Source organism: Pyxicephalus adspersus, chromosome 5, assembly GCF_032062135.1.
Source record: "Pyxicephalus adspersus chromosome 5, UCB_Pads_2.0, whole genome shotgun sequence".
Classification (NCBI taxonomy): Eukaryota; Metazoa; Chordata; class Amphibia; order Anura; family Pyxicephalidae; genus Pyxicephalus; species Pyxicephalus adspersus.
Window position 1 is genome coordinate 12,307,700 of NC_092862.1, and position 15,720 is coordinate 12,323,419.

Genomic DNA, 15,720 nt, shown 5'->3' on the forward strand with positions numbered 1-15,720 from the left:
ATAGTTGCACACCACCATCATTTTACCACCAGCAAAGTCTGCTGATGATACAACATAAGTTCAACTTTTATATAAAGAAAGGGGCGAGGAGGAGGTAAAGCAGAGGGCATTCATGACCAGAGGCTAGGGGAGCAAGAGGTAGTTGGTTTTAGAATAGGTGAGAATAGGTTAAAGGTACATGGTTATATATAGATAGAGATAGAGTTAGAATAAAATACAGGTAGTCCCCGGGTTACATACGACATAGGGACTGTAGGTTTGTTCTTAAGTTGAATTTGTATGTAAGTCAGAACAGGTACATTATTTTAATAAATGCAATTAGGACAGATGTTTGTCTCAACATATTATTAGGCAGTGGGGTGTCAGTTACTGTATCAAACCCTCACACTGCGTTAATCACAACGCAAAAATAAAAAATCTTTATGGAGCCTGGACATTTATTAACTTCTGGAGCAAGCTGTGCTTTGATATGCAAAAAGAAACAACTGCAGAAATTGTCTTGGTCTCCAAAGGGTTACAAGAGGCTGCAGAGGAGCTTACCACCCTAAGATCACTCACAATCTCAGCTGTGTTAAGCAAAAGATTTCTTCCGCAAGTCATACCACCCCCTCCCTGTTCAAGCTTCCATTCTGCACACAGCCAGCAGGGAAGCCCCGTTCATATCTAGGAGGCGTACCTTTGTCAGATGTCCTTAACCTGTTGACTACCTGTAGTTGAAAGGGGGGTAAAGAAGAATATGGGGGGAGTTATAAAATTGAGAGAGAAGACGTTCAATCCCATCCACTCACTTGAGGTTAGAGGAGGAAAGGTAAGCTAACAGTGCAGTTGGGGGTCCTTGGAGGGCATCTTTAAAAGGTGTGTGGTAAAATAGAGAACCAACCTGGGTGTGGGATCTCTGGTGGTTTACCTAAATATTGCACTACCTCTATGGTGATGGTAAAAAGGGGGGGCCGCGAGTAATGTACTTATTTTTGAGCTGGTGGTCCTGTGGCTGGGAACATAGGTGCTGGTTTGGGGCAGCTCTCCCGGGTGGTATAGTGGTAAGTTGTGCCTCCAAGGGCTTGCAACCAAGAATTGAGTAAAAGTGTGGAATTTAAGATCAGAAAATTGTTGCTGTTATTGAGATTGTTATGGTTATTTATGGTTAAATATTATAATGTTTGGAGTTATTTAAAGAAAAAGTTATATATGTATGTTTACCCGTAAAAGGTTTTACATTTATAATGCTGTGCCAATAAAGCAGCCATCAAGGCCAATTCCCACAAGATGGAGTTAGTGTCGTGGTATGGTGGAATGGGAGTGGGGTAAAGGAACAGGAAAGGGGGGAAAGGAAGAGAAATGGAAAAAGGGAGAGAAGGAGAAGTGGGCAACAATGCTAGCTCTCTTGGTCATGTAGTAGAATCATAAAGCTCAAGGTGAACATATTTTAAAGGAGCTATTTCATAAAGTAAGGAACAGTCTGCTCCTTTTCTACCTGTTTGATTTAAATCCCCCAATAGTTGAACTAACTTTTTTGCATGAGTTTATTGAGCTCAAATATTATTACATTTAAAAAGACTGCTCCATAGAAGTTTTCATTTTGTGAGAGGAGAGGAATTAATGAGTAGGGATTGGAGGAAAAGCTGACAAAGGGACATTTGTAATAAAGGCGATGCAGGAATATTTAAAAAGTGCATTGTATTACATTTTTTATTATTGTAGTCACATTGATCTTGTGAGTATGAAGTGAATCCAGAAAGTGGTGGGAATATTATGGGAACAAAAAGGCAAGAATGTTTATTTAGTGTAAAGTGTCAAGCAAATAAAGTCTCTGAATTGTTTTCTCATATTTTATTTATATTGCTTGAATATTTTGTGCAATGAATGTGCTGGCTATTAATCAAGTGCACCATACCTTTTTAAATAAAGGGTCAGTTTATTGTTTGTCACACTGTTTGTGGACTGGACTATGATCAGTAAAAGTGACAGTAAGAAATGCCCCTACATAAGCGGGAAAAAGCAAATGCCCCAGTCAGTGGAAGCATAAAATACCCTATGTTTGTTTTGTGGGAGTATAAAATGCTGGTAAAAAAAATGTTGGTAGACAGTGGAAATATAAAATGCCCCTATGTAGTGGAGGGTGGGAGTATAAATATGCGTACACTGGTGAGAAATTGGTGTAATATATTTTCCTGCATTATTAGAAGCAATAAATGCCCCATGTCAGTGGTAACAAAAACATGTCCCTACACCAGTGATTAATGGATGCTGCTACGTCAGTGCTCAGTGTTGAAAAATCAGTTTTATTCATGATCAAACATCGTGGGGAGTAATACATGCCCCTTTGTCAGTGGCAGTATAAAATGATCATATATCAATAGTTTTTAGAAGTAAAAAGTCCACCTTAATTGTCAGGAATGCTGATGCCAGAATGAGTTATAAATGCTTGTGCCATTAGTATAAATGATGTCCTTGGGAGGAATAGTGCCCCTGTGTTAATGAAAGGAATGGGGCCCCTGTGTTATTAAAGGAATGGGGCCCCTGTGTTAATGAAAGGAATGGGGCACCTGTGGCAATGGGACAAAAGGCTCCCTAGGCCAATGGGAGGAATATTTCCCTGTTTCAGCGTGATGAATAACACCCCTGTGTCAATAGGAGGAATAAGACTCCAGGTTCAATGAAATGAATGACAGCTCTGTGCCAGTTTTGAGGAATGAGCCACTGTGTCAATGGGAGGAATAGCATCTCTGTGCCATTAGGAGGGAAGGAACCCTTGGTTAAATGAGAAGACTGGCACCCCTGTGGGTGTTTGGTGGAATAAGCCACTGAGTCAATGAGAGGAATGGGTGTCTGTATCAGAGGGAGGAATGGTGCCCCTGTGTCAAAAGAAAAAAAATTAACCCTGGGTTCAATGAGAGGAATGACTTCTGTGTGTCAGCGGGCAGAATGGTGCTTCTATGACGCTGGGAACATTACACACAGTCTTCACATTACACACCAACATACACACAATCTATACACAAACATCTGCACATTACACACAAACATACATTTTTGCGTTATCCTATGGTAATGTTAATTAACATATGTACAGACATTCCTGAACATTCCTGACATGTTGAAGCTCCTCAGGTATAGGGAAAACGGTGGGCTTATGGGGGAAGCTCTTAAAGACTAAAAGTTAGGAATGTCTGGGCTGTGGGCATATGCCCAGTTTGCCCACCTCATGCGTCAGACACACAAAAAACATGGATTGATGTATTGATGAGGGCACACATAAGCCCAATGGTGACAATGCAAACCAGTAATGTCTTTTTCAGGTTTGTTATTACTAACAATTTAAATAGCATTGCATTTGCATTAAAGTTGCAAAGATTGTCAAAAAAATCAGAAGCATACTTTTCCTTCTTTTTTTTGTAACAATATTCTGTTGGAAGTAATTGATGTTTTTTTTTTTTGGTTTTTTTTCTCGAAAGAACTCACAATAGAAGTGTCTAACTGGTTGGGTAATCAATGAAAAGTCAAGGTATGTGATTTTAACGTTGTTGTCGTTTTCTTTCTTTTAGGCTTAAACTTTTTGTAGATGAGGTTACTCCTGTTGTTTCTTGTATTTTTACATTTTTTAACATTGTAAAATTTAGAAAGAAAGTGATGCTATAAGAATTTAAAATAAATAAAATGCATTTCTTCCTACTTTTATATACAAGATTCCCTGGGGGTGGTGGCCCATGGTGTCCACTTGATGCTTGTTGAGTTTCAATCTCATATCCAATGGGCAAGTTCTCAAAGATGGAGTGTGAATATTTGCTGGAGCCCAGCCATAGGAATACATCGACCTTTGCCTGAACATTCCACCCTGGACCTTTTTTTCCTGGGATCTGTGGGAGAAAGAGGGATTAAAATGAATCTCAAGAAAAGAGTTCTTGACTGCAGTAATTTTCAAAATAAGAAGTTCCATTTGAAGCGCGTTGGCCTATATTACTGTAAAAGGAAACTCTTTAGTCACTGTCTTTTTGTTGTGTCCCGGGCTCCCAGCTCCATGCAAATTTCAGCTATAGAGTAAGGAAATAAAATAGTCTGTAATTGCCCCTATTTCGCAAAGTAACAGGTTTGTGTTACTACAGGGACCCCATGGGGCCTGGCACCTTCCCTGAACTTGTAGAGCTTTGGAAGCATTCATTATAGAGAAACAATAAAATAATAATTAAAATTGTTTTTTTGTTTATTCGGTCATTTTTACTTCAGATAACTGGATGTCTGTAGCTAAACAGTGAGCAGGCATAGGAAACAGTATGAAGGTGGGGGGTACCAGGGGAGTTGGGAAGGGTTAGAAGTCCAAAAGAAATATAGAAAGAATGGGTTAAGGCAGGGGTGTCTTAAAGTTTTGCAAAGAGTGCCAGATTTGGTGAGGTGAAAATGTGTGGGGGGTGACCATTCAGCACGTACTCAGGGATAGTGTGGGCGTGGTCTGCGCGGGTCTCGATTATGCCCACCAAGTAGTGGGCCGATAATTGCAAGATGGTTGATCAACTCTAATGAAATAAAAAATAGCTTTTGTACACGTGTATTTTATACTGTGGTCAACAGTGTTGGCGGGCTGCATATTATTGATTTTACTACAGCGGCTGCAGGCTGCAAATGGCCCCCAGGCCAGACATTGGACATGCCTGGGTTAAGGAGATGCTTAGAAGAGGCAAAAGGGTTGAAGACCTATAGATAAAAAAGGGGTGCAGAAAATGTTCAAAGTTCAGGGAACTCTAGGCAGAAGGAGGTACAGAGAAGCTGAGGAAAGTTGAAAGTAACACACAAAAAACCTGTAGAAAAAGGGAGTAAAAAAAATAGGGAGAAGAATCAAAAGGGCCAAAGAACATTAGGGCAAATGGGTGCAAAGATTGCTTAGTTAGTCCAGGACCTTCAAAAATGTAGGGAGAATGTACTGCAGGGGATGCTTAGAATAGTCAGAAGGCTCAGACCAAAAAGGGAGTGCAGAGGATACAGAGAACAGTTAGGGGTCTCAGTACTGTAAGGAGAAAGAGTTCAGGGGAAAAAGTCTTGTATACGTATACTTAGTGTTAACCTAACCTATGGGCATATTCTAGCATTTATTTTTGCTAGAATAAGAAGGGCCAGAGAACCAGGCAAAGGGGTGTGGGGAATGTTTAATGTTCAAGGAACTGTAGGCAGAACAGGGTACATGGAAGCTTTGGAAAGCTAAGCTTAAAGTAAGGCTCCAAAACAAAGGGGGAGGGGGTAAGGAGATGTTGAGAAGAGTCAAAAGGGTCAAAGAACTATAGGGCTAGGGGTGCAAACAATGCTTAGTCAGTGCAGGAGTCTCAAAAGCCTAGCCTAGGGGCACATTCTAACATTCATTTTTCTAAAATAAGAAGGGCCAAAGAACTAAAGAGCAAAGGGGTGCAGTTAATGTTCAAAGTTCATGGAACTGTAAACAGAAGGGGATACAGGGAAGCTGAGTAAAGCTAGACTCCAATAACAATACTGTAGGAAAAACGGGGTAAAGGAGATGTTGAGAACAAAGAACGATATGGCATAGGGGTGCAAAGAATGCTCAGCCAGTGTGGAACCCTTAAAATTGTAGGCAAAAGGAGGTGGGAGGAGTGGTGAGGAGTGAGGAGTAAGAATACTCAGAATTATAGAGAAAAGGGGAGTGCAGGGGATACAGATAGCAGTTAGAAGTGTCCAAAGTGTAGAGAAAAGGGGTGCATGAGATGCTGAGAAGTCTTAGAAAAATATATTTAATGTGAACCCAGCCTAAGAACACATCCTAGAATGTGTTTTTACCAAAGTAATCCCATGGCACAATGGTGGTACAGTAGGACATCATTACTCAGGTGGGCTTCAGTCAAAATGTTGACTATAAATATGCTCTTGGCTAACCTTCAATGGGATTCCTAAACCAATTACAGGTAAGCACCACTGCTTTAGGTTTTTATTTTTGAAAAGTGTGCCATGTAACAAAAAAGTTTGACCTTATATTGTGTGTTCCTGAGGAACTTCTCTCCAGAAGTCATATACTTACTTTAAAGAAAAGTGTTTGGATCTTTCCACAGTGGTGGCCTTTCTCTTCAGGCACCGGGGAGTACAGAATATCTCTGGCTGGTATCCGGGCATAGGCCACTCGCTTGTTGTTACTGAGAAGCCAAATGAAGACATCGGGCACCGTGTGTTGTGGCTGCAGAAAAAATGGGTACAACGTTATTACTGCTCTTACAGAATTGTTTGCTAGCACCCATTGATGACTTGTACATGCCCCAGGGTCGCCATCCTCATCCTTCTGCTTAATGAGTTATTGACCGGCAACAAGCATGTTTACATCAAAGTCTCTGTTGTGTACTTTAATTGAAATAATATAATCAGTTTATAGGTTCTTTTTTTGTGTTGGCCGGTTGAATAGAGTGCTGGAGAAATTTTGTTTTGCTAGATCTACTGCCTGTACGTTTCTTGTGGTAGTAATTCATTGATTTCAATGGAAAGCCAATCATTGATTTTCTATGGTAAGTACAAACACATGAACACTGAAGGGCCACCTTGCTTTGAGCAAATCTGGGCTTCTGGTGTGCTGTTATACCTTCATGGGTTACCAACAAAGAGATACAACTCCAAGGTAAGTCTTACTTTTGATGCTCAATAAATTAGAATCCAGGACCTCATTTTACAAAGGTGACCTAGAATTGCAGTGTGGTTCTACATACTGCATGCAAATGTATATAATAAAACCTCCTAAAACAATTTATAATTACTTTTTGCTGGCTGGATCAGTGACTGAGAAACACTTGTAATATACCAGAAGGATAAAATGATTTACTGGGCACCTTCAAACAGATGAACAAATGCAGCTACTATTTTTCTTAGAAATTGAACTCAGAAAACTGTACCTAAAAACACCGGTAAAGGACTGGTCACCAGTATTGGCTGTGGTCACTTTGTAGTCAATTCTTCATTACTGACCATCATGCTGTGTTCTGTCTTTTGGTGTGGAGGTGCCATCTTGGTAGAGGCTGGGCTTTGCTTTCTAATGTCAAAGCCTCCAGCAAGGAGAACAAGGAGCAGCACAGTAATGGCATCACCAAATCTCAATTTAAATTGTATAAAATTAGTCAGAGACAGCAGTGCCTGATAGTTCTATGAAATTCATCCCACAGTCAGGAGATATTACATAGTAGGTATACAGCTTTAAAGCTCCAGGACTATATAGGAACTTTGCATACAAGGAAAGATACTAATTTTCAGGAGAAATTTCACACAAAATGAAACAATTAACACAAATATAGAAAATTGTCACTCCAGTTGCTATCTTTCTTATGTATTTTTGCCACGTAGGACAATTTTTAAAGACTTATCCATAAATCATTTTATCATATAAACTTTTTATTTATTTTTTTTTGTTTCAAAGTTTTTTTTTAAATTTTCAAATAAATTAAACAATAACATTAATCAACAATAAACTTTTTATTAACTATTAGCGACTATTACCAAAGTACTTTGAACAAATACATTCCAGCTGATGATAGTAAATAAAGTTAAGTGAAGCAATTTGCACCACCAGAATCAAGATATGTTGCTGATTTCTGCAGCACTGCTTACCTCATCCACCAGAAACTTGATCCTGTCAATGAAACTCTGCATCTCCCTGGTCATCTCGTTCACGGACAACTTCTTCTTCTGCTGTACAATGGTTTTGGCTTCATTTGACATTCCATCCTGAAATTACCAAGAAGCATGGTTTCAGCATGGTTTTAAAGGGTCAACACAGCCTGAAATGGTATTCCAAACAAAAGTGGGTGGCCTGAGTCACCTACAAGTCTATGGCTCTTTTCCGGGCCTCTCTAGGTCCATTTCACACAAGAGGTCCTCTAAACAAGAACTCTTCAATGGTATGCCACATTCAGTAAATGGCTAGTAGGTGCATGTTTAAAAGACCATAACAGCACCTTGACTTATTTTGTACTATCAATACTTTATATGACCAAGTACTGGAGTCTGAAGCCGGTTAAGGTATTTAGTAATATCTGTTTTGGAATATATCATACCTCTGATGTCTCCTTGTTTGTGAGTATTCCTGAATTTATTGGGAGTAAGCAATTGCTGAATGCGTTGCCTGTGTTGAACACTGGGGCTAGTGGTGTCTCCCTAGTGGCAGCAGGACCGGGTATGCAAACCAGGGATTCTATTGATGGTGAGCAACAGTAGAACTTGTTACACCAAGCAACAGTATCAATATGAAGAGCCACACGTAATACTCCTAATTCCACGCCTAATGTCACGCTCTTACCATCTGCAAAACTGAAATGTCAATCTTATGTTGGAAATCTTTCTTCTATATTGTTTCTATTAGTGAGTAAGTAATGCTACACTCATCCAGCTGGTGGGGAGCTGAATCATTTTTCTATAGTTTTAGTGATCCAGGTGCTAAAGATTCCACTAGCTAAAACATTGTTAGTATCACATAGGCCTAAATGGTTCCCAACTACCTATGGGTGTTCTATTATCTCCTATTGCGTTATCCCAAATATTGAATTAATTAAAGCCGGAGATCAAAACACAGAGCTCTTACCACCTAACTCTCCAGCATTTGTCAAACATGAAAATATTTCAATTATGGACTCACCAAAGACTATTTTCTCTGTATTGCCCCATAAGGATGAACGTGTTTAATCAGTAAACCACAAGGAACAATAAATTTTCAAATAAATTAAACAATAACATTAATCAACAATAAACTTTTTATTAACTATTAGCGACTATTACCAAAGTACTTTGAACAAATACATTCCAGCTGATGATAGTAAATAAAGTTAAGTGAAGCAATTTGCACCACCAGAATCAAGATATGTTGCTGATTTCTGTAGCACTGCTTACCTCATCCACCAGAAACTTGATCCTGTCAATGAAACTCTGCATCTCCCTGGTCATCTCGTTCACGGACAACTTCTTCTTCTGCTGTACAATGGTTTTGGCTTCATTTGACATTCCATCCTGAAATTACCAAGAAGCATGGTTTCAGCATGGTTTTAAAGGGTCAACACAGCCTGAAATGGTATTCCAAACAAAAGTGGGTGGCCTGAGTCACCTACAAGTCTATGGCTCTTTTCCGGGCCTCTCTGGGTCCATTTCACACAAGAGGTCCTCTAAACAAGAACTCTTCAATGGTATGCCACATTCAGTAAATGGCTAGTAGGTGCATGTTTAAAAGACCATAACAGCACCTTGACTTATTTTGTACTATCAATACTTTATATGACCAAGTACTGGAGTCTGAAGCCGGTTAAGGTATTTAGTAATATCTGTTTTGGAATATATCATACCTCTGATGTCTCCTTGTTTGTGAGTATTCCTGAATTTATTGGGAGTAAGCAATTGCTGAATGCGTTGCCTGTGTTGAACACTGGGGCTAGTGGTGTCTCCCTAGTGGCAGCAGGACCGGGTATGCAAACCAGGGATTCTATTGATGGTGAGCAACAGTAGAACTTGTTACACCAAGCAACAGTATCAATATGAAGAGCCACACGTAATACTCCTAATTCCACGCCTAATGTCACGCTCTTACCATCTGCAAAACTGAAATGTCAATCTTATGTTGGAAATCTTTCTTCTATATTGTTTCTATTAGTGAGTAAGTAATGCTACACTCATCCAGCTGGTGGGGAGCTGAATCATTTTTCTATAGTTTTAGTGATCCAGGTGCTAAAGATTCCACTAGCTAAAACATTGTTAGTATCACATAGGCCTAAATGGTTCCCAACTACCTATGGGTGTTCTATTATCTCCTATTGCGTTATCCCAAATATTGAATTAATTAAAGCTGGAGATCAAAACACAGAGCTCTTACCACCTAACTCTCCAGCATTTGTCAAACATGAAAATATTTCAATTATGGACTCACCAAAGACTATTTTCTCTGTATTGCCCCATAAGGATGAACGTGTTTAATCAGTAAACCACAAGGAACAATATTATTGTATAAGTACAAACACACAGAAACTCATCTGAGGTCTCTAAGTTGAGACCACTGCAGTGATTAAATACTTCATTGGTTTATTCACTCTCTTACTATCCAACCATCTTCCTTTCTCCCCTCGAAATCTCTTGGTATGGCCATGCCGCATTTGCTTAGAATTATACTAAGGCAATGTATTGCTCTGGAAATCTAACAAGGCTTTAATAGGCTTTTTTCTTTGTGACAAGAAAATTGTTTACCATATCCAAAACTGTGCATGTGCCACTCATGTAATCCACATATTCAATCAAGTTTATAAAATATGTGTACATGGGTATTAATCAGACTGTTGATCTGATGAAGCAGATGTTTTACTGGGAAACGTGTTGTTACCCTTTACCCATTGTTGTAGACAGAAATGCATGATGCCAAATTCAGGGGGAATTTGAACATCATGTACCTTAGGTTTCCCTGGGAAAGGGCTTAAAAGGCCTGGATAGAACCATGCTTAATTATTTTGCTGCAGATTTGAAGCCCTATTCTGCACACATATGCATTTAAAAATTTTTTGTAATGTTTGTACAATAAATAAAGTTGTGTGATTTTTCTGTATAGTGTGGGTATTTGAAAAAACTCAATTATTCTTGGTGCCTAAATCAATTTCTATTTCATGGGTTGCATTTTCAATAAGACATATCATGTCTTATGGAAAATGCAAAAAGTGGTCATATTTCTAAGTGAATAAAGAAGAAGGTCTCCAAATTGCATTCCTGATACTTTACAGAAAGTGGCTGGAGCCAAACACAAGAGTGCAGAACCCAAAACACAATTCCTACTATTATCTATACCCAATGGCTGTCACCAGGACCTTGGCTGCAGCTTGTGCAGGCAGTGAGTATGAACCCTGTACTTTGCCCCTTAAAAAACTTCTCTAAATTGTGAAAACAAGACTTGCTTTTTTTACATATCTGTAAATAAAACTGGGTGGTGAACCATGACAATGATTTATTTTTCCTTTAACACTAGTAATGATGTGTTATAAACGATATGCACAATGGCACCGCCATGTTGCTGGGATTCATTCTGTGCCAGGATTCTTAGTAATTTTGTTCCCAGCTCAGCCAATGTTCTTGCACCACACACAATAAAACTGCTTCAACTTTTGATTTCACTGTTTGTTAAATTCACAAAGCAGACATAAATTGGTGGTGTTGATCCACTGTTAGGAGATGAATTTAAAATTGCCACGATCAATCCTAGGGAAAAAATTAGATTGCTTTCTAGGATTGTAGTTTTATTATGATTTTAATTCATCCCTTCACTAAACTGTATTTAGGCTAAAAAAAATTTTTAGCAGGTCAGACCCACATGTGGTTGAATTCTGCTGACCAATCCAACTCATGGTTGATAGATTGTTAAGGTTTAAGGTAAGAATATATTATTATGAGTATATTACTATTATTATTATTATTATTAATATTAATAACAATAATAATAATAATATAATATAATAATATAAGTATATTGGCTGCTTTGTATTTTATGTCAATTATAATGTCTGCCAAAAGCCAATATTCGCCTTATGTCTGTGGAAACCTCAGTTCTGCTTGCAGAGATCACCACAAACAATAACATGCTTATCTAAATCCGGATGAACAAAGTTGGCTCTACAGATGGGGATATCTGAACTTGCCATTACTCTATAAATCCTGCCCTGGAGCCAGAATCCTTTCTGGATCAGACTACATACGTTTGCAGTAAACCAGTAAAATTATGGCTTCCATCAGCTTTCTTGTTTGCAGATTAAAGTATTTTCTGAAAAAGATTTTTTATACCAAAGGGAAATATCCAATTGTAATCTCTTCTTCCAAAATCCTGCCTTTGCCTTCTTTAGGATAAATTTATTTTTACCTGTTGCAAAGCGTATGAAATGAAAAAATGAATGTTCTTTTTCTTTTTGATTAGTAAGAGTTTAGAACTCATGTCAGATTTTGTATTGCTGTTTATGTGTCTTGGTTGCCTATTGTACCCAAAATTAGCTGAATGCAGCATCCATATGTACCATGCACCCTTCACTAATGAATGTGAAATAGATCTGGCAAAATCACTCAAGCATAAAATCATAATAAGAATCAGGGATGTTTTCTCATTAAAATGGACCTAAAGCAAAAATAAAAAAAAGATGACACCTTTACTTGCACAGATCTGTGACGTATGCCGCTGTATTTGTCCAAAAAAAAAAAAAAAAAGTGCCAATCTCACTGCACATGCCTGTTCTCGAAGCCCAAACCTCCGGGAATTCATGACGTGCATATCTCAGGAGGCTCTACGCTCCCATTCAGTCTTTACTGCCAGGGCGGTAATGACAGAATGGGAGGGGTTTTGCCTTTTTGTTTTGTTTTTTTTTTAAAAAGGCATTTAATGAAAAAAACAAAAAAAAGGGTTATCTACCGTTTTGTGTAAAGTAAAAATTGTGGTGATTGGCTATTTCAAGGACCCCAAATTGAGTTTGCATATTAGGAACCCCCAGGAGCCACTTCTATGACATTAAGGTACTGCCAATTGTCTGTGCGCTGCGGTGCCTCAAATATAAATCTGCGCACTCACCAAACTTTAAAGTTGCGTTCAGACTGGTGGTGAGGTGACACTGCGGGTACCCCTTCCTCATGCCATGGAACCCTGCTTAGGGGGAGACGCTCAGTACCACTCACTTCCGCCTGGAGTCAAATCTGCAGACACTGCTGTGCGAGGGACTGAACGGCTGGCGGGGTGCCTGTTACACATAACTGGACTATTGCCACCAAGCTCATCTCACTAATAATTAAATATATATATTTTTTAAATAAATTCATATATATATATATATATATATATATATATTATTTTTTTTTAATTTCTTCTAATAAAATAGAAAAGTCTGTCCTTGTTTTTCAATATACTATACTATATATTGAAAAACAAGGACAGACTTTTTTATTTTATTACAAGAAATTACCTATATATATATATATATATATATATATACACACACATATATTTATATATATATAGTTCACCCAAGGGGAGCACTATCTAATCATTCCTTGAAAAAGTGATCTCTGACCCAAAAAATGGGCCAATAAAGCCAGCCAAATGTTTGTTCCCACAGAGCAGGTGGAAGTTAGATTTGAATTTCTGTCTTCTTGAACAAATTCCCTCTTTTTCCATACCAGAGATGCCAGGACAAGGTATTAAAATTCCACAGTTTTAAGCTGTCATCAGAACAGAATTAGAAAGGAAATCCTCCAGTGGTGACATTTTTTTCAATGACAATTATACAAAGGGATATTTTTATTTTACTTGTAAACTGCAGGTTTGTATGTCATAGTGAGATAGGAGATTTGGATCATTGCTTTTACATACTTCTTAGAAGGAGGTCAGTACAAATACAATGCCTTACCAGTTCCTGCTTGCAGAGTGTAACTCTCTTTTTATCCAAGAGCGTTGTATCAGACATTTTGCTTTTCTTTTCTGCGGCAGAGATGAATGCCCTGAAAATTGACAGTTAAAGTAATAAGTGATAATATGTTATGCTTTATGGATATAGTTAAAAGCAAAGGGTGCATTTTAAAGTAAAATATTTATATACTATTTACATTTTTGTAATGTGATTTTACAAATTTAAATATTATATTTGTTATGCCTCATTGCACAATATTTTCAGAATAGTATACCAAAAGGAAAACCACCATTTGAGTCCTTTCCAGATTGTGAATTATGGGTTTTGTCCAAATTATAGTATGATGTTGCCTAAATTATGTAGTGCCCAACTAGTAGCAATGCCTATCATAAAGAACTGCTATATACAGGTAGCCCCCGAGTTAACGACATCCAACATATGGACGTCTCCTAGATACAAACTTGGCTTTCCTGCTTGTTCCTATGCAGGACAGAGGCTCGATGGGGGGAGGGGGCAGTTTGCATAACTTGTAGAAAAAATCTTTTGCTGTTCTGCAAGCTCTTGCAACTATTTAATGACCACACCAAACTGCAGTTATTTTCATTTGCATATCAAAGCACATCTTGCTTCCGAAGTTAATGAATGTCTAGGTTCCATAAAGTTTTTTTTTGCTTTGTTTGTGATTAGCTCACAGTGAGGATTTTATACAGTAACTGACACCACACTGCCTAATAATATGTTGAAACAAACATCTGTCTTAGTTGCATTTATTAAAATAATTTACCTGTTCCGACTTACATACAAATTCAACTTAAGAACAAACCTATAGTCCCTATCTCGTATGTAACCCAGGGACTACTGTAATGAAGATATTAAAGCACAGCAGTGGGGATTGGGACAATGTACAAGTTTTGTATTATAAACCCTCATGGCCTCAATTCCTTATCCTCAAAGCTATATGTGTTGGTATAAACGGATGGACAGCGGTTTCCCATGTGGCACATGTCCTGCCTATGATTTTACTCTTACTTCTCTAAGTACCAGCCTATTTTTCAAACTTTTGTACAATAATGAGGTTCTCTATTTCACTACTTGGATTGTGTTTATTGGCCTAACAGCTACCTAAAAGTTAGGTTAAGGTCTAGTTATGAACACCTAGAGTCTTGTTGCAGCTCATTGCTCCACCACGCAATCAGCTTCATTAAACCCTGAACAAATATCATGAAAGCCACCCTGTACACTGTTTACAACTGGGATCATAGACATACAGCTCTACAATAAAGAGTCTGCAGAAGGCAACCAAAAGCTGCAAAAAGCATTAAACAACTTTTAATGTATTATAAATGTATTCTAATCTAAAATATTTGATGTACATATAAAGATAGGAAAAACATACTTGCTCTGGCTAACAAAATCTGTGAGAACCTCTCTCATCTTCTCTTCAGGTGCAAAATCAGAAATCTTGATGAGCTCTTTCATATGTTGTAACCCCTCTTCCTGTAAAATAAATAAAGAAAATGTTAGCATTGATTACTATCACAGCTGCAGAAATAATTGTGTGCCTTCATGATGGTAGCTGTCCATGCAGTTGGTAAGTAAATCAGATGGGGACCGGCTTGCAAAACCACGCTGCTTTAATGATGGGCTGACCCCTTGACCTAAGTTTAGACATTTCCATTTAGGTGCTTTCAATTAGTTTTACAACTAGAATGCTCAATGGATAATTCTTCAGAAGAAGATGGACCTACTGCTTGGTCTTGTCTTTTCCATCTTTGTCTACAGAAGCTATCGTTGGACTTGGGTTGCCCATTCTACACTAAAGTACTGCAAGGTAAGGATTCAAGAGTACCCATAATTACCTTTAAATAAATAAACAAAAACACTTTTGGGCACATCTCTGATCTTAATGTTTCCAAGAGTTACTCTACCTGCTGTTATCTTGTCCAAGAAATGCGCCATGGTGGTCAATTAATGACTTAGCTCCAGGGTCTTGGCTCAAAGTCAAAGAAGCCCAGCCTTGACTAGTTCTTACCCTTCTCTATGATATCCAAAACAAAATCAACATTGTAATCTTGGGCTGTCCTTTAAAGGGTCAATCCACCTAAAATATTTAGGTTATGATGGAGGTCTACTCCTAGTTTCCCATATGGTTTGGATTCATCAGCGAGATCTCACTGAGTTAATTCCCAACTGTGTTGGTCTACCTAGGTGATCTGGGTGTTCTTGCTCATCTTTGTGTGTTCCAGATCCTCCTATCAAAGTTAAAAAGTTTAAATTAAATTCAAAGTTTAGTGGGAATGATAGGAGACCCTCAAAATGTTCACAGTAAATGTATTTATCAGGAACT

General features: G+C 38.2%; 1 protein-coding gene across 1 annotated transcript in view; it reads right to left on the reverse strand.

Annotated features, from left to right (window-relative positions):
* The window catches only part of FER1L6 (fer-1 like family member 6), a 113,930-nt gene that overhangs the window by 58,582 nt on the left and 39,628 nt on the right, over positions 1–15,720 (reverse strand). Inside the window, exons 15-19 of the mRNA XM_072410662.1 lie at positions 14,770–14,870; positions 13,374–13,464; positions 8,857–8,973; positions 6,017–6,169; positions 3,674–3,857 (exon numbers count right to left, since the gene is read on the reverse strand). Coding sequence (XP_072266763.1) covers positions 3,674–3,857; positions 6,017–6,169; positions 8,857–8,973; positions 13,374–13,464; positions 14,770–14,870 — 646 coding nt within the window. The remainder of the gene's footprint in view (positions 1–3,673; positions 3,858–6,016; positions 6,170–8,856; positions 8,974–13,373; positions 13,465–14,769; positions 14,871–15,720) is intronic.